This window comes from Epargyreus clarus, unplaced genomic scaffold (assembly GCF_041222505.1).
Source record: "Epargyreus clarus isolate Ecla_fem2 unplaced genomic scaffold, WU_Ecla_fem_2.2 ptg000023l, whole genome shotgun sequence".
NCBI classification, from domain to species: domain Eukaryota; kingdom Metazoa; phylum Arthropoda; class Insecta; order Lepidoptera; family Hesperiidae; genus Epargyreus; species Epargyreus clarus.
In genome coordinates this window covers 7,481,032-7,501,272 of record NW_027332230.1, presented here as the reverse complement: position 1 = coordinate 7,501,272, position 20,241 = coordinate 7,481,032, and the positions used below count along the sequence as shown (strand labels likewise).

General features: G+C 34.7%; 1 protein-coding gene across 4 annotated transcripts in view; it reads right to left on the bottom strand.

The window, feature by feature from the left end:
* rdgA (retinal degeneration A) overlaps positions 1-20,241 on the bottom strand; it is a 219,286-nt gene that overhangs the window by 145,474 nt on the left and 53,571 nt on the right. For 3 of the 4 annotated variants that reach the window (XM_073085826.1, XM_073085828.1, XM_073085829.1), the window contains exons 2-4: positions 17,212-17,386; positions 13,803-13,946; positions 12,367-13,094 (exon numbers count right to left, since the gene is read on the bottom strand). In XM_073085826.1, coding sequence (XP_072941927.1) covers positions 12,367-13,094; positions 13,803-13,946; positions 17,212-17,301 — 962 coding nt within the window. In that variant the 5' untranslated portion in view covers positions 17,302-17,386. Of the gene's footprint in view, positions 1-12,366; positions 13,095-13,802; positions 13,947-17,211; positions 17,765-20,241 lie in introns of those variants that run through there. The other variant, XM_073085827.1, reaches the window with a different exon arrangement.

Here is a 20,241-nt window from a genome sequence, read left to right as displayed (position 1 = left end):
TTATAAAATATTATGGATAGTAACATAGATTAGTAAAGATTACTCACTCCTAACAAGAAAATGTACCCAGTTTTAAGAATTGAAATAGTTGCGTAAAAAAGTTTTGCCACATTTCCGTGCTAAAATGTCCCTAAAATATTTGAAATAATTATTTATTTATTATGTAAATTAAGCAGTATTACTTATTTATTCGTAAATTTTCTCTAAAAATGTTTTTATTTGTCAAGAATTAAAAAAAAGAACGTACTAATAAGCCGTTTGTGGCTTCATTCAATTTCAAGGCGGCGAAGTATCTTTCTAACTACTAATCTATGGGTAGTAACGATAAAATAATAATAAATAAATATTTTTTCCAATATTATTTACAACTCTGCTGATTACCGGAGTATCTGAAGATACACTACTAAAAATATATTACAACGAAAATTTGAAATAGGGATAATTTTGAAGTATTTTTTCCAAAACTAGATTTCAGGGATATATGCATCTATATAATCATGATAATAAAAGATGAGAGGTGTCAAGGGACACCCGGGTGGAACGAAGTTCCTTTTGATTAATTGGTGAAGGAATTGTAATAAAAATTTTCTTCTTTCTTTTAAGTCGTAATAATATTTTTTTTATTAATAACAAATGTAATGTAATTAATATAAGCTTGATCAGTAGGCTCAATTTTAGTCAATCTGTTCAATGAGAAATAGAAAGACAAAACGAAAATAACTGGCTTGCTTTCTATGAGAGAGAGACAGACAGAGAAACACGCGCACGGCTTACAACTTACACTTTTGTCATAGATTTAAGATACATATAACTTTAATTGCTTTAATTGTATTTTTGTAATAGTTTTTGTAATTCTGTATATTCTTTAATTTTATCTCTGTATTCCGAGGTGCGCGTAAATAGTGGCGACACAGTTTATACTATTGCCGCTGTTTACGACAATATCATTTGTAAAACTGTTTTGCTTCGAAATAAATCTTTAAATCTTTTTAACTATACATAGCGAAAAGTGTCGTTACAATTTTTGCTCTTAATTTTTCCGTCTAGCCCCCTTTCGCAACGCGCGATAAGGAACCTCGTTCCGACATTATCTCTGTAATAATAAAATTTCTAGTTTAAAGATTATTGTAAAAAATATTTCTTGACTTGATCTCTGAGCAATCATATGTGTATTAGTAATTAAATATCACTCGCTACAAGAGAGTTTTAAACATCGCGTAGACGCCCACACGCCTAGAAGTTCTTGAAGAAAGTTCACAAACGTGTCTTAAGTCTACCAATTTGCACACATTTCGCTGAGAGGTAGCTTTGCAAAGATTATTCGAAAAATTCGCGTATTCTTTTTAGTATATTCGGTATACGAAGATATCAGCTGATACCATATATAGTTTTAACCAGATCGAATATGAAAGCAACATTTTCTAATCTGAAAACAGATTGTGATCGTAATATCAGGAAAATATGTGTGAATGAAAAAGTAGTGAATAGTAAACTTTAACTAAGTAATCTGAAAAGAAATAACTAATTTATTTTATCAATACAAACAAACCTTCGACATTCAAACACGGAATTGTAGTTCTCAAACTTTCCCAAAAATATGGGCAAACTTCGGCTCACGTGTAACCTTAAGATATTTGTAGTGCTTAAAGTTATAGTAGAGGGTTAGTGCATAGTAAAGAAAGAGTAGTAGGTTAGCTAAGGCCGCTCGACGAGATAATTACCTACTCTTGCAGTGATGCAAAGGGTTGTCACTTTTATTTTTAGTTAAATATTATTTGCGTATTATGACAGAACTAGGTTTTAAATAACGTAATATAATGAAATATTGTACCGATTCGATGTATAAATGGGTTGTTTATAAATAACCTAATTCATAAATAGGCTTTTTCAAATACTGAGTAAGCATTATTTTAGTAGTTTCGCAATACATCTAAACACCTTGTATGACGAGTACTTTAATTTACTGTCGTGTAACACATTGAATACATTTTGTAACTAAATACATACCTTGTACTAAGTAAACATACCTATAATCGGAACAATTATATATCTGTAAACTGAAATGCTAAATTCAGAAATCAGAATACGCGCGACCATACGCGTGGCGCAGCCCGTACTGAGGTACCTCTCGGCCACTCTCGTCTATTAGGTTGTATGCGTAAAAAGTGCGTGCCTACACGGCGCCCATTACTTACGCACACATTCAAACTGACGGAGCCCGATTTGTATGAAGCTGTGCTACTACTCTTTCTTTACTATGGTTAGTGTACTTAGTTGGTACTTCGTTTTTTTATTATAATACTTCCAGTAGGTTACGTAAGTAACGTAAGGTCTGGTTAAGTAGAGGTAATGAGTCTACTTAGAGAAATATCCTCATGAAGTGAGGTTTACCGCCACTACACTTTTTGTACCACAAGTTCCATTGAAAGGCATTGAAAGAATATGATTAGATTTTTGTACCATGAGATTAATTAGCATTACAATTGATTTAAACTTTTTCAATGATACTTAAAATGTTTAAAACATTGTAAAGAAATAATACATACATAATATTATGAAAAAAATATAAAGAAACTTCAACTAATTTCTCCACCTTGCTTTAATTTTTCACTTCAATATTCAGTAGTGTTTTAGTGTTTTAAACATTATACTATACTTAGTATGATAAATGTTTATTTGGTGAGTTTTACTTGCATATGAATAAAGCAATAAAAATATTTTATAATACATATTTATTACAATTTTAATGACGTCATTTTCAGCTTCTCATTTTAAGATGATAAAATTAAAATACACCTTTATAGTTTTCAACTCCAAAAATGCTGTCAATGTTACATACAAAAATGCTTACATAAAAACATACCTACGCGATGTTTTCCCTTAGGCCATTATAAATTGGACGTGTAGTTTTTGTAAAAACATAGTGAGTTTCTCTCGAGGTAAAACTTTTTGTAACGGTCGCACGTTTTTGGGATATTTTCCTCTGGACTGTTAACATTTTGAACAGGACTAAAGTAAACCTAGTTATTTAAATTTTCATTAACTTTGTTTCATATTCGCGTTACAAACATTTAAAATTGCTTTGTATACTGATGCAATACTCGTTTATTATGCATTCAGTTTCAAACTTATTTCTTCGAGTTAGCAAAACAGAAACAAAAGCAACGAAATTTGTTTCGGGCGGGGATTGGACTCAATGTTAATGCATAAAGAAATATAAGTTGAGAAAATTGGATGTTGGAATTGTAATATTTAAAGTAAATATCTTGTTTACAACTAGCGTCTCACGCGGCCCCCCCTACGTATAGATTGGGATGTTTGATTTATGGAGTTAGATGATATTAACTTTCTTCATATGTTATTTTAACCTATTTTTATTTTTTAATACATTTATTTTGAACTCAACCTATATTTTTTTTCATAAATGGTGCAGAAGTTGTAAACTAGCATATAAGTAACAACTGCTGACAGTAGACATTTATAATCAACTTCAGATAGGATCAGAGCCTTACCAGTTGTCGACTACATGTGTGTAGTTAGCTCTGCGGCTAAGTTAAAACTTCTTGTTCACATGTATCTCTTAACCACACCGATTAGATGAACTATTTGGTGAAAAGTCGCTTATTTCAACTTGCAACCCCAGTGGAATTGCAAATATACCGCTTGCTTTGAAAATGAGAATTTTAGAATATCATAATATTTTTGGATATTATACAACCTTAGGTATGAATATAAATTATATTTTACACCACTGCTTTCCCTATAACACCTGTTATTGACCGACTTTCGCGAATACGTTTAGTTCACATACAGAATGCTAACGAATATTTGGTAAGAAAATAAAAATATCGGTAATCTCTCTCTGTATTTACAGACAGTCGCAGTTCAACGAATTGCCAACACACTCGTTTGTGCTATTCATGATAAATACAATTTGTAATTCTTGTGGAATCGTCTTTGAATGGTCTAACCTGCTCATTAGTATAGATAATATTTGTAAGGTAACATCTGCTCTATATAAATAATTAAGAATAAACTCTCGGTTTATTATTGTTTGAAATATGTATACCTGTAGGTTTTTAGCATATAAGTATAGTATACAACATCAGCTTTAATTATACATGTTGTAATGATGTAAAGTACTTTATTATAGTTAGTGAGAGACTACTTTTTTTTGCGAATACGACGAAAGTATTATTTTGTCCTGTTAGTATATATAATATACAGGCGTAATATATTATTTACATACATAATATAATATATACCTATATAGTTGGACAAATAACTTGTTGATAATCAAATCGTTCTGAAACGCCGTCAAATGTAGGTTCATTTTCTTTACCAAAATGAACGAGTTCAAAAGAATTGATTTAAAGGTCTTTTAAGTTTCGGTGTGTATATGAATTGCGTCGTATAGGTGATCTTAGTGTAAAAATATGTAAAAATCTATATTAAAACGTTATGATTTAAAGAAAAATGGCTAAAGCGCTTAAAGGCGTGCCAAAGCTCGTAAAGCTAATAACTTAAATGGTTTGCTTAATGGCGTTATGAAATTAGGCGAAAATTCTTTTTACTTCAAATTCCTGACTTCACAACTCGAGCAAAATGTAATTTGTGAGTTACGTACAGCTACTTAGCGTTTTGCTGAGTAACCACTTTGAGTTTGGAGTTTAAATACAAACGCCTACAAGCAAGCCTCGCTAATTACATTGAATTTATGGTTGCCGATTAAAATTAATATATAAAATAAATATGCTGTTTTACGATGAAACGATCTGTTATCCGTGTTCTAATTACATTACACAATTATTTATATCTGTTTTATATCATTGAGGTAGCAAACCGCGTAATTGGCCCTGTAGCACTACCATGAGTTTACAAAAGTATTACTCGCTAGCGACTGCGTAAAATAAATGTATGAACAATTGTACAGCGCCTCTGGTGGTTACTCGTAGAACTAAAATCCGTAGTGGCGTAACACGATACGTAAAAAACCTATCGAAATCAAATCGCTAGCGAATGTCATTATGATCTATTGCCATACAAATTTGGTCCCATGAGTCATTAATTTGACAGACGTTGTCAAGAAATACCGTAACGATAGTGGTTATGTTATTCACTAGCAAAATGACAATAGTTTTCTATTTACAATTTCTATAGTGGCGTTTCTATGCCAACTCATGGTAGTGCTACTGGTAAGTTTCTTAACCACTAAGCTATCACAAGCAGTGATAGCCTAGCGGTTAAGAAACTCAGCCTCTCGATCATCGAGGTTCAAATTCCAGGCACGCACTTCTGATTTTTCAAAGTTATCTGCGCATTAGAAATTAATTATCACTTGCTTAAGCGGTGAAGGAAAACATGAGAAAACCTTAATACCTGAGACATTTATAACAAAACAATCTCAAAGGTAAGTGAAGTGTACCAATACGCACTTGACAGCGCGGTGGGCTATGACCTATTCCTTCTCATTCTGTGAGGAGACCCGTGCCCAGCAGTGGGACAGTTTTATTGATGATGATGATGTACAGTTACTTAGCGTTTTGCTGAGTAAGTACTTTGAGTTTCGAGTTTAAATACAAACGCTTACAGGCAAGCCACGGTAACTACATTCAAATTTATGGTTGCCTATTAAAATCAATATTTTAAATAAACTGTCTTTCTTTTATGCTGTTTTAGGATGAAATTATTTGTTATCTATTTTTATAATATAGGACTAGCAGGCGATCGTACAGTCTACTCGAAAATTTAATAGAATGTGAGCATGAGGTAGAAATAAAGTGGGGTACTCATACACAAACGCGGTATTTTTCAGGATTTTACTGTTGCATACTAAACCATCATGGGTACACGCTTTAAATTTTCACAATTCCTTTACGGGTGTAGTTGATGTGATAAGAAATACTAAAAATACTTTATTAAAATATAATAATATAATGTTACTAGCTGACCCGGCAAACGTTGTGTTGCCATATAAATAAAAAAATGTTAAGGGTGAACAACCCTTATCACTTAGGGATATGAAAAATAGATAGTAGTCGATTCTCTGACATACTGAATATGCATATAAAATTTGGTGAAAATCAGTAAAGCCGTTTCGGAGGAGTACGGTAACAATATTGTGACACGAGAATTTTATATATAAGATATATCATAGTGATACAGAATCCTCCGTGTTCGACACACACATGATGGATTATTAAGTATTATTTGTTTATAATTTTGTTAAAGTATATATTATTTTAAGCTACAAATTAATTTACCCACTGTAATATGTAACCATGGTATTATGCACTCTAATAAAGCCGGGTTTTAAGTGGAGATTAGACAAAGGGGCATTGTTACCGTGTTGAGAGAGGTCTACCCAAATCAAAATGCGGCTTTTTGATTGTGTATTAAAGCAACCGGACTAAATGCGAACGTGAGTATTTTACGATTCATTGAAACACAATAATAAATTAATGTAAACCTTTGGTTTAATTGTATCTAGTTTTATTAAATTCTCGTGCGCACGGGTTTCGAAGTTTATACATTATTAATTAACGTTTATGCCTCATGTAAAACAAGGACTCAAATAAAATACATTATACGTTGGCTTATCTACTTGTGTGTCGATTGTTACTATGATTATAAACAATGAAATTTTATATAAAGATGGATTTGGTTTCGATTTAAGTATTTAGCTCACTTGATCACCTTAAATACCATACCTATCGGACTTAACTAGGTAATAATTTTTGTTTCCATAATTATTTTCATATATAGTTCTTATGTCGCTCCCACGAACAAAGCTCCCATATTCAAAACTATGTTGCAGCTGAAAATTAAACCGGATGTGTATTTATTAATTAAATTACATTTCATCTCGGCTAACGCAAGCGGAATACGTATTCAAACAAAGCATGATTACCTACAGGAAATACCTCCTTCTATATTTACAGCGCGTTCACAACTAACGTTTCGGGAGCGTAGCTGCAACTTTGATATTTTCCAAAAGTAGCGTAGTCGAGGTTAGCAAAAAAACAGGTCGGCTACTCTGATTTTAAGCTGAAATTCGTTTGAAATTGTTCTCTATTTTCGTCTGTGCTTTGGGTCCGTAATCCCTAACACCTCGCCCACATTTACCTATACCTAATACCTACCTTCTAAATTTAAAGCGGTGGACAATACGTTAGATTCACATTTACTATCAGTACCCTCACCAGGAGTTTTTACGTTTCGACAAATATGACTGTTTTGGTATTTGTTTACGTATGGGCCAATACGATTTCCTAGTTCTAACACAATCCGCTAGGGGCGCTAATTGGAATTTGTATGGGCAAATACGTAAACAAATACCAAAACAGTCATATTTGTCGAAACGTAAAAACTCCTGGTAAGGGTATCACCTGACTGTAAGCCCCAATGTGAACATGAAATCATAGAACGTTAACAACGCATACCGTAGTATTGCTACGCGAAACGATGTAGCGTATTGTTGGTTATTGTGAAAAGTTAAATATGGACGGAAAAGCAGGTAACTGCGTAACGCCCGCCCACAGTCAGCAGCTGACAATAGGTTTTTTTTGGTTTCAACGCGTATCTCGTAACTCACCTTAAAATTATTGGAATCATTTCCGAATTTTACTCGTTACGTCAGCAGTCGTACGTGTAAATTTTATACACCCATTTGTAATGTTTCAGCTAATTTTGGAAAGGATTCCCGAGCGTCTTCAAAGTAAACATAGCTTTGATAACTCTATAAATACGTCTATTTTTGCATGAAAACATGGTAACAATGTTGTCAAACATTGTTTGCCTGTAAAACACACAAAAAATGGAACGTTACATTACAGTATCGTTCCAAATAAATCAATTTGCAATAAGCGAAAATCAATCCTATTTGTTGTTGCCTAATCACCGTTCGGGTTGGTACGAGTGTAACGAAAACCTACTTCATTTTAATATTACCTGCATTGAGTCGACTGTCGACGGTCGTCTCGGCAAGTAGGTCAGGCAAGACGTCTGCATATTTCCGACAACCTTATCGCAAGCGAATAATACGATCAACCAATCGGAACCCATTTTTCAATATATTTACGTTGGCAGCCAATTTTTTTTCTTGTGTGCGCGGAAGAACTCTTCGCGGCTCAAAAACCCTAATGTGATATCTGCCTTCTATTAATAAAGTAATATTAAAAATTTCTGGAATGAAGACAGATGCAAGGAATACACGTGTACACTTTAAGTACTTTTAGGTATTGTACGAGTAGATACCGTATTTGTCGTCTTCAATATAACCATTAAGAGTCCATCGAGCTATTTTGCTGTGGTTACCGTGATTTACTGTCACAGACACTATTTTACAACAGTTAAACTGCATGGTCATTTGCCCCTACAACTTTTATAAATAGAATAAACTTTTTTTATAACAATTCAAGCAATTGTCGTAAAAAAGGATTGTAAAACCCCATAATATTGTTATTTATTATTATATGGTTATTTAAAGAAATTTTGATCATAATATAATTTGTTTTCATAAGAATCAATTAGAAAACTATATAAAAAACAGGGATTCTACCTGAAGCAGATCACAGATGCGGTTACCACTGTTTTACAGAAACGTAATAACTGTATACTAGATTGGGTGTGGCAGTCGAACCACTCCGTATATATTTTTTTTTTATAATATAAGAGTAACGGACGAGCATGCAGTCCACCTCATGGTAAGTGGCTACTGCCACCCATGGACATCTGTAATCAATCCCAGATAGGATTAGGTATTCCTACCTGAGGTTGGCCACAGATGCGCTGCTACCCTGAGGACTAAGCTGGAACACCTCGGAAAAGTATGTCTCCCTTACCACACCCTTCAAACCGGAACACAGAAGCGCCTAACACTGCTGTTATTAGGTAGAAATAGGTGTGGCGGTGGTGCCACCGGAGTCGAACCGCAAAGGGTTCTACCATCTTCAAAATGTATGTTTAGATTCTGGTTTTTGCAATACCTCGATCAGTTTATCAGATCTCTTATTAGGTATAACTATAGTAACATATATATAGGTTGTTATATATGTTCAGGAGCGTGACAGGCTTAGTTTTCCCTCAGTTGACACCTGCCTAGATCCATTTATCATCCTCGAAGGCCCAGGCTCAACGTCGTGAAGGTAATTGATATTTTCAGCGGCAATAACTCCACTATGACAACGTTATTGGATGAATATTTGAAATTAATATTTTCGGTGTAGTGGTCGCAGCAATCTTTCAAGTAACGCGAGCATCTTAGTAGGTAATCAGGAGAGGCAAGGCAATTACGATCGGCTTCAGGCAGAATCTCTTTCCTATATGGAGTTGGTTATAGATATCAAAGACATGGTTCAAATAAAAAAAAAATAACAAAAAACACCGACTTCTATGTCACTGCAAAGTATAAAATAATTCAGATAAATGTTGGTTTAGTACATAGTTCTGAAGTGGATTTCTTAGTAACTTGAATAGGTTTATAGGAAATCGGGTTTTCTCAATTTTCCGGGAAAACTTGCGAAAATTTTCAAATTTCCACGAAATGTAGACCCCCTGTGAACCTAGCCGCATACAATGGTGTTTGAATCATGTCGATCGGTTGCGACATCGCGAAAAAATCGCTGAACATACTTAAAAAAATACGACGAATAGATAACCTACTACCTCTCTACCTTTGAAAAGTCGGTTATTGAATTACGATTAGCAATATTTTTAATATCATATTTTTAATTTTATTAAAGCAGGTATAAGGGCTAATTAGGCGCTGGCCCTCCGTGTGACCTTTAATGCAAATAAATTACCAGCTTAAAATAACCTAATCTTTAGTCACCGTAACATATTGTTTCTTGTTAGGATAAACATTTACGTTAAATTGAGCTGATGAGTTTGAGCTTAAAGGAAGTAATGGGAAAACTCATATGAAGAGATTTGTTAATTTAGTTCCCAGTGGTGTCCCAATCGGGATTGATTTCAGTAAAGCTTACGTTTGATCCGGAGGATACTGAAATTGTATGTAGATACATTACTTCTATGTCTTAAAAACACTAATAGGTAAACATAAACATTATAATTCTAACATTTATGGATAATTTTAAGTTCTTTAATTCTCATGATTTGTCCTTTAATTTGATATGTTTGAAATGTTGTAGGGTATGAAAAATATTTTTTTTTATATCCGAAAGAATAATATTACTCTTTATATTATATTTTATTCAAAGTTAAGTTAAGGTGAAAAGAAAAATAGCTACAATTTACGAATTGCTATTTTATATAATAGCTATTTCTCTTTTCACCTCAAGGGCTAATATGACATAATTATGTGTATTTTGTTATCAAAATAATTTTATTTTTTGTTCAATTGTAAGCCTACGCGCGACCGGAAGCGAAATGTTGGTAGCGTAGGTTTATAAATGTCTGTTCCTGTAGTTCCGGGACCAGAATAGAGCTACGGTATCCCCTGCCTGTCGTAAAAGGCGACTAAAAGGGGCTTCCGGGTTTGCGGGCGGCAAGAGTGGGATCTCGAACCGCCCGGCCAGCGACCCCGGGAAGGACGGCGGTATGTGTGGTCGCATACCGTCGTGCACATCAGACGGAGTGGCGAGCACCATGCTCGCCTGGGCGGAGCTCGACGGGGCAACGCGCTAAGAGGACTCCGGTTGCGTTCCTTTGGAGATCCCGGAGTCCTCTACGCAGCGCCGAGGACGGCCACTGGGGGGGTTTTAGTGCGGTAAGAATCCGACTTAACCCCGTGTCGCTCCCACGGCATAGGCTACCTTTTGGTTTCCCCCTCGTAATAAAAAAAAGGTTTATAAATGTCACTACAACGTCTTAATAAAACTCGGAATTTAAATATAGACACGCATTAAAAATATTTTTTTTAACTGTAAACAAAAATAATAATATGCAAGAACTCGCGACAGTATTGATAATCCTCCTTCAAGGTACCTACTTACATTTTGAAAAAAAAAGCTCCTAAAATAATAATAAAAATATGTAATAACGATCTCTTTTTTTGGCAAAATACGCAATACGAGTAGGTTCTTTTATTTCATCCAAAAAAACTAGGCAGTGAGCATTGCAATAAATCTGATGTTAAATTGTCCTATATAGATATTTGTAAAGATTCGGATTCTGAAAAGAGAAGGACTCATACTTGAGGACTCTATAATTATAAGAGCAACAGGAATCTTACCTGACGTCTATAACAGATGCGTTGTTGTCCCTCAGGACTAAGTTGTAGCACCTCATATTGATAATGATATATTTGCCTGACCACATCAATTACTAACTGTCCATATTAATTACTTACTATCTAACCTAATCCCACTAGGTTCCTACTTCTAGTAACTACTGCCTATTCATTACCTACATAGGTATATTGTTGTATTAAATAACCCACTTTTGTAATTACAATTAAGTGTTGTTTTTCGTCAAACTCATCAGCAAACGTTCCATTACGAATATTAAATGTGACAAATAATGCATTAGGAGTGATCAACATAATCTTCACTTGTAATGCAGCATGATATATTCGCGAATAATCCGCCTCATAACAAGAAATTTCGTCACATTATCCTATGACTCGCTCTAAAATACTAACACCCGCGAACGACGAACATCGTAGCAAGTGTTGAACACACCCAAATATTTTATATCTTTGTATTCGCGCCTATTCGTCTTTGCTCGGGGAGTATATAAATGTTACATTTTATATCACTACATTTGCAATACAAATTTGCTTAATTTACGAATACGGTAGTAAAAAAAATGAAAAAAATATTTATCTCACGCGTCTCCATTAAATATACCTGAAATTAACGATTAGATTACGTTCTAAGTAAATTAAACCGCAAGAACTCTTCTTTGCGCAAATGAGTTCACATTTTACTGTGATTAACTTCAATACGCAACTTGTAAAGTTACCTCCGCAAGGTAGAACGTTGTGTAAGTTTAATTTAAACTAACGGGTTTAAAGGATACAATTTTAAAGTTAGTTCTATTCCCAGGGTATGCTAAACTATTTTTTTATTAATCATCTGTGGATTAAAGAAAATATTTGTTTCTTTTAAACGTTGAAATATGAAATATTAGTAAATATACAATTTAAATATTTTAACAAAGATTCCTTACATTAAACCATTCTTAGAACTATGAGAGGTATATAGTTGTCCTAATAGCACTAATAAATATAAAATACAGTTTAAAAGAACACGCAATGCCAACATAGAGAAAAATAATGAAATTATAGATGTTTGTTAGGTTATAAATAATATAAATAGTAAAAAGGAAGAATTAAAATAGTAAAAAAATAAAAAGAAATTAAATAATCAAATATTTTATTGTTTGCTTAATTTGATCACTGACCTGGTTTCAAACGTATCGAGAACGATGGGAACTGCTACCGGTTCCTCTGGAGGTTGGTGTTGGTTCTGCGGTGAAGCTTGCGAAGATGTTAACGCGAGCGCTTTATATCTTGATTGCTCAGCTGTTGGTAGAACGATGTCTACAGACCGGGATCGTAGACCAGTCCCCGGCACAGTCAAGTAATCACTACCACCACTTATTTCCTCCGCTCTCGAATTAGGCACTTTCGAGAAGCAGGAGTCCACGGAGGCGGCACGGTCACGTTTCAGTTCTGGTACTGCCAGATAAATATCATGCACGAAGGCGTCCCTCGGTGCATTGCTTGCATTTTGATCGGAGGCTTGAACATTTTCGAGAGAACTGCCCGTTGGTTCAACAAAGAAGGCCTCCTGTCGTGATATTGAGCGTCGACGTTGAGGCAATAAAGGCGGCTCGTCTATTGGAGGTTGAAGTTCAACTGATGGCGCTCCAGGAGACGGTGGGGGCGATTGAGTGGGTAGTAGTAAAAGTGTTCTCGGTGGCGGAACCGGCGCAAGAAGAACTCTTGGTGAATCTGATTCACTTTCCTCATCTTCGTCGTCGTCTTCTGCGGAAGAGGACGCAGGAGGGCGCTCGGGAGTAGTGCGCTCCTCGCTGCGACGCGCCAGCCATGTTTCCATATGTCGACAATGGACGCATGGTGGTGGGGTGCCCTTGCCTGAACGACGTCTTGACCATAAACGTGGTACCTGCGATCAGGAAATGAAAGCTAAAATAAATCTCGACAAACAATACATTCAGTAAGTCAAAACACCTAAACCCAATTGCTATGCAGGCGAAATGATTAATGCTAATCAAGAGAGTTGGAGATTTAAGTCAGTCAAAGTTATTTATAATGCCAGAATAAATTATATCAAACGAATCTGTTGAGAGAATTAATTATGCTGAATATGAAAATAATATTTGCCATCCAAACCATAAATTCTTGTAAGAATCTTAAAACAATTAATTTAGTTTGTTATCTTCACGCTTAAGACTCTCGTTCATTATAATGGATGACATATCCATTTATCAGCCCTTATTCGACTGCTGGACTAAAGCCCCCTTATCTGGAGGATTCTGTCCTAGGTTTATTGTGAAAGGAGAGGTTATTAAATTGTACATATTAGATATTACAAAATTGCAACCAGGTTGGAATGTTCATGATTTTCAATTTTAAATCATGTATAAAAGGTTGCTTCTAGTGGAATCCTTTTCAGCTGACTGCGTTTGTTATTATTTGGCTAGCTTTATAATGTATTTCTACCTATCAGCGTTTCCCGCTATTGATACTAGTATTAGGTCATCTCCAACTGGAGTCTCTCATTCGAAACCTTTTTTACCATCGTGTATAGTCCATAAATTCTTTATGGGGCTTTATGGGGTTTATGGTCCTCAAAGTGAGACAATTGACTTACCTCTAGATAAGTGCCCGAGTCGTCTGATCCGGCCGAGTCGAAGGAGCGGCTGCGTGCGCCCTGCTGGGGTACCGCCAGTAGCACGCTCGCACCCGCCCCTCGCGCCGCCTCCAATTGGATCTCATCGAACGACGCCGACCGGACCTGCAAAAAGAAACAACGTTAAGGTATCCGAAGCTTATTTCCCAAGATTTTGGTTTCGGTTTAAAAAAGCTTTATTTCTCAAAAGACATGCTTAGAAGTACATCGTCACTTACAATGAGAAACTTAAATACTATGTTTGGATACTAAAATGCATTTTGGTTATTTATTCAGTGTAAAAAGAAGAGTGGTAATTGTATGGATGTGTGTATGTGTTGTGTGAAATTGACTGTATCCGATAGTTTATTCCAAAGTTTAGCTCCTTCATGTGTTATACTTGACACTTGACTCCTTAATAATATCGTATTTAACGAACAATACGTTATGGTAGTAAGTGGTGAACTATTACTGTCATACATTGTTTCATAGTACCAGTGTTGCTTTTCTTATGGGTTATTTAACAATGCACAGGTAGGCTCGTCAGTTACTTCTATCACATAAAAATACAATAAGGATTCAAAAGTAGTGGCATGTATATATTTTTGCATTGGCGCGAATAACAAACATTCATGCAATGTAAGTCAGCCAGGCGCTCAATATTTTATTCAACAGCCAATAATAAACTTCAAGGAAAGATGTCTCAGCTGGAATTGAATGTAGAACTTCAAACCAGAACACACTGGCATATAACTGACGTGAGCGTGGCAGGTTCGCTGCAGGCAATCTTGAGAATTCTATCTTCTCACATTACAATCACAAGATAAGTGAACATGTAATTGGTTTACATATACATAGGCTTGTGTTCTTGGTTGTTTACGAGTAGATTGAGCAGGAATATCAACATTTTGCTTCTATTCCCGTATGTCCCGTCATATGCAAGATCACAAGCGAAATTACATAGGCATTTTGGGAAGCTTTGAGTCGGAGTACCGTACGATGCTTTAATCAACGATATACCGAATACTATCCCCGCAAGATACAAGAAATAATGTGAACATCCAGTAAACTAGTGATTCAATTTCTTCGAATAAAAATATATTTAGGTGAAGCAATAGTTTTGTACATTTTCCTTTGTCCTAAAACGTATTCTTTATTCTAGAAAAACAATTGTGTAACGTAACAGGCACGTAACTTTCGTTGTTAAGTACTTGGATTGTGTTCATATAAATTCCGTTAAGGCCTTTGTGCGGTATAACACAATCATGCTCGACAGGGTTAGCCGGAACTAATGAAAATTAGCAAGCACCCCGCAAGGGAAGTGCCGGGTTATATTAGACTTCCCTTAATTGTAACTTCGAAGATATCTCGTAAAATTTAAACTAAACCCGTTTCTATTAAACGTGTAATTCTATACTTGCATAAATTACTACCATAATCCTGTTAAATTCAATAATGAATACCAAAAAGCCTGTATTGAAATTGATGCGAGCTTTTAACTTTATTATTATTTGGTGAATTTTACTATTTGGAAATCTGTATAATGTGGTATCATAAGTTCTTTAAAATGTATTCTATAAACCCGTTTAAATTTCGTACACATATATTTTATATGCAACTGTTGCACGATAATGGTTAATTTTGAACCAGTAAAATAATACATGTGCTTTTGAACTTTCAAATTACAACTTGATATAATATGATTAGTTTAAACACTTTCTACTTTCTACACTCAGAGCCCGACACCAGGATTTCCTCGTGGGCGCCGTAGATACACACAAAGACGAATACACAAACACTCAGACCCAGAACACATATCTAAATTCATCACTAAGATATCTGTCTGGCCAGGGATCGAACCCGGAACCCTTTGCGCGTCAGACCGGTATGGTGACCGCTCTGCCTTGCGAATCGTCATGTTTATATAAAATGATGACCTGTACTTATTAATAAACGGGTACATAACGGTACGGGTACAGATATTGGTCTTTAACGCTTTATTGTCCAACTGAATAGTCCGGGCCTGCCTTCAGAGTGACAGGACTATAGAACTCAGTTAATCGCGCTGGTCAATACCGACCGACCCTTGACATCTTCGTTAAAAAACTCGTAGGTAGATTTCCTTACGATGTGTTCACACCGTTAAAGCAAGTAATCGTTTATTTCTAATACGCATATAATTTCTAAAAATCAGGATGTGAACCTTGGACCCGCAGGTAGAGACGCTGATTTTCAAACTGCAGGCACACATTTTTATAAATCCCGGGTGTCGAGTAATTCTAGAGATCGGTACTCTCACGATATAAGTAAAGGGAATATTTTCGCTAGGTCACCGATATTTTACTCTCCACCTCCCAATTCTTGTTTGTAAATACTTAACGTAAGTAAGCAAAGGGTCGAACCACGAACACTTGGTTCGTGGGTCTTTCCTAAGCACATTTGCTCTTTTATACTCATTCCCCAGATTGTAATAACACGTTTGTTGCTCTTTCAAAGAGAAGTTTGTTTTCACAAGTCGAATAAAGACATCTGACTTTGAAATTACACTTAGAAATAATTTTCAAGGGTTGCATACTATAAGCTGAATAAAGGAAGAAGATCGTTCATTTATGGCAATTATAGGTACGAAAGGTCATTAAACTTTGTTAAATATTCTGAAAAATAGGTTAATATAACTAAAATACTATGGAATTCTTATACCAATAGTATTTAATAATGTCAAACCGCAAATTTTCCTGTTGGATAACAGGACAATTTGCGGTTTGACACTACTAATTCAATTCGAATTATTCTGTATGAATATTGAAATGAATTTTAATATATAGGCTATTTGTATACAATTTATCGCCCGTTAGGAATAATTTAATTAACAATATGGACCAATATTTTCCTACCACAATTCAAAATTTAAGCAAACATTGGTATGTTTCATTAGACAAAAATTGGTTAGGATTGACTATTACAAACGGGCTTCAGTATAAAAAAGGGCTTATATATGTTTTCATAAACTATTAATTTTCACGAATGTAGTGTAATTTTGACCAAAATCATAGATTAGTAAAGTTACTCACTCCTAACAAGAAAATGTACCCAGTTTTGAGAATTGAAATAGTTGCGTAAAAAAGTTTTGCCACGTCTCCGTGCTAAAATGTCCCTAAAATATTTGAAATAATTATTTATTTATTATGTAAATTACGCAGTATTAGTTATTTATTCGTAAATTTTCTCTAAAAATGTTTTTATTTGTCAAGAATCCAAAAAAAGAACTTACTAATAAGCCGTTTGTGGCTTCATTCAATTTCAAGGCGGCGAAGTATCTTTACTAATCTATGTGCAAAATAAATAATATGCCAAAATATGCGAGTAGTAAGAATAATTGAATGAAACTGACCTGCTTGGGCACTTCGAGGCTGCTCTGGGTCTTCATGTCTGCGGGTGTGGGTGTCCGGGATCGCTTGAAGGTGGTGCGCAGTCGCTGCATGGCAGGCGGGGCGGGTTGCGCGCGCGCGGCTCATCTCGCGGGCCCGCCCCGCCGCCCGCGCGCCCGCACCGTGTACTCAACACCGCTATAACATCCAACAACTAATAAATACTAAATAATAACAGTAACAACAACGTATATCATTATTTTTCATGTAATAACAATATGTCTAATATAGAATGCTAGTATTTGTCAGGTTAGATTTTTAAAAAATGTCTTTATTTTTTTATGAAAATGATGTAGTAAACGGGCGTGGCGTACCTGTTGTTAACTGGCCACTGCCACCCATATACCTACATTTATACCCGTAGATAGAATTGAAGAAACGAGACTAGACACAGATTATTTGCTACTCCTCAGGACTACGACTCAGGACTACGTATTTCTAGTATCAGTCCTGACTTCCTGAGCAATAACCACGCTCTTCTGATCAGAATGAATACACTTTAAATATTTCACTATATCACCAGGATCTATTCCTATATGTCAATACGTTTTTTTGTAAAATATTGCTTAATGAAAAAGAGGTACCTACATTTGCCACTGCCACCTTGATAAAGTATTCATCAGATATTATAATGATGAAAAAGAGATGTTACGAATTTTTCTCGTAAACTAAAGAACGTTTGCACATGTTCCCTCATAATTCATTATTTGCCGCAACGCACAATAGAATATTCAGCAGGTAAACATTATTTTTCATTTTATCAATTTGTATGAAAGTCTTTATGAGGGAAAGGTAAAGAAAAGCAAATAAAACTCCTGAATCTATATTTATTTTAACCTATTATTTATTATACTCATATATGATGATATTCGTATATTTTGAACGAAATGTTTCGTGATGAAAAGGATTGAGAGGATCTATATGTAGGGAAAGCGAAGGAATTATTAAGGAATCATGAGCTTTTGAGCTGTTTAACATTCGCCTCTAATATACCATAGATTAGTAAAGATACTTCGCCGCCTTGAAATTGAATGAAGCCGCAAACGGCTTATTATAGTAAGTTCTTTTTTTGAATTCTTGACAAATAAAAACATTTTTAGAGAAAAATTACGAATAAATAACTAATACTGCATAATTTACAATTACAATGTACAATTTACATAATAAATAAATAATTATTTCAAATATTTTAGGGACATTTTAGCACGGAGACGTGGGAAAACTTTTTTACGCAACTATTTCAATTCTCAAAACTGGGTGCATTTTCTTGTTAGGAGTGAGTAATCTTTACTAATCTATGTAATATACGTAAACTATCAAATCTGGTCATCCCGAAAAAATCACGTGGTTCAACTCGTTTCGTAATGTAAATGGCAGCCTAAATAAACAAATATAATAACTTTACAATTTTAACAAATCATACACATCACATCATTTTAAGCTTATTCTCGCATTATACGCTGAAGCCACGTGTAATTAGTTTAAATATGACATTTAACATCAATTTTTGCTTCATAAAAAAACTGTGTAAAAAATAAGGGATCATTGCCGTCTATCGGTATCTGTTATAAACGCCAGATATAATTAGAGACCTAGAAGTTAGTCACAGACCCTTTGCCATCCCTGAGGATTATGCCTTACACATGTGTCTTTCCATTATCACACCCTTCAGATTAGATCACAGCGCCGCTGAGTTTTGGTTTAAAGGGCGATGGAGACATAGTTTTTATCCCGGAAACCCCACGGAAACTAGGGATGGCGATCTAAGATCGATTAATCGGAGAATCGATCTTTTGAACCCAAAACATCGATTATTTTAATCGATATTAGTAAGGATTGAATCGTAAACTATGCATTTGATCAAGTGATGATCTTTAGCAAAGTTGCAGGTACGAATTTACAGTTTTATGTATGTTAGTATATTATATTATTTTCTTTTGAACGCGGGCAAAGCCGCGGGCAAAAACTAGTTGTTAATAATTCTTGGGAATCTATGTTTTGTCATGCATTAAATAACAATAAAACTATCATCGTCTCAGCTAGAAAAACTCGTATCTCGTTCATTGGAAGGAGTCTGCGTCGTTTTATCGTATCACGATTTACTAAGCACGTAAGTCGTAGAACAGTATTCTGTTCTCGTGTGCTTAGTAAACGGTATATTTACAGTATACAAAGTATATTTACTTTGAAGACAACTTGAGAAGTGCAACAGTTTACAGTATTGTGTTATTTTGCTTTGTATTGCTAATGCGATTGAATGTCGTAGGTTTCCTTTGAGCATTAAGATAAATATTCATGTCTGTGTTTTCTTTTTCTTCTTTCCACGACTTTTCTTTTTCTTAAATAACTGTTTTTAAGTACGAGTATATGGGTTACATGTATGATTTGAATAAAATCGATAGTTTTTGGGTAGTTCCACTATCATATGTTAATTCATTACATTCGAGCATAGTTCAGACGTCTAGAATTACATACGATAATGAGTGTAAATAATTACATTTAGATAAAATATAGGTATTGAACACGCAAAGTCATATATATAGTTATATTCGTACCTGCTCAATACTTTAACAGAAATAATTAAAGTTTAAAACTTAAAATCCACGCTAGAATCGCACTAGGAAAATCGTTAATACTGATTCCTGACGACCCTGATGAGGAGAATGGGATAAAATTATTAAAATTGTGTTTTTTCATCGGTTCTTGATAATTGTTCAAAATTTTAAATTATTCGGACCGTTCAAAGTGGTTAAAAATAGAGTTTAAAGATTCCGTTACATACATAAGTACATGCACACATACATACAAACATACATACATAAATACAACCCAAGCTAATAAAAGCGTGTTAAAATATGAATAAATAAATAAATATTTAATTGCTACGTAGACAACGTATAAAATTGTATTATAATTTGAAATCAATTGAATTGTGCAAAAAGTTATTTCATTTTATTTAAATCACAAGAACGTTTGAGACTCCCCCAGCTTCA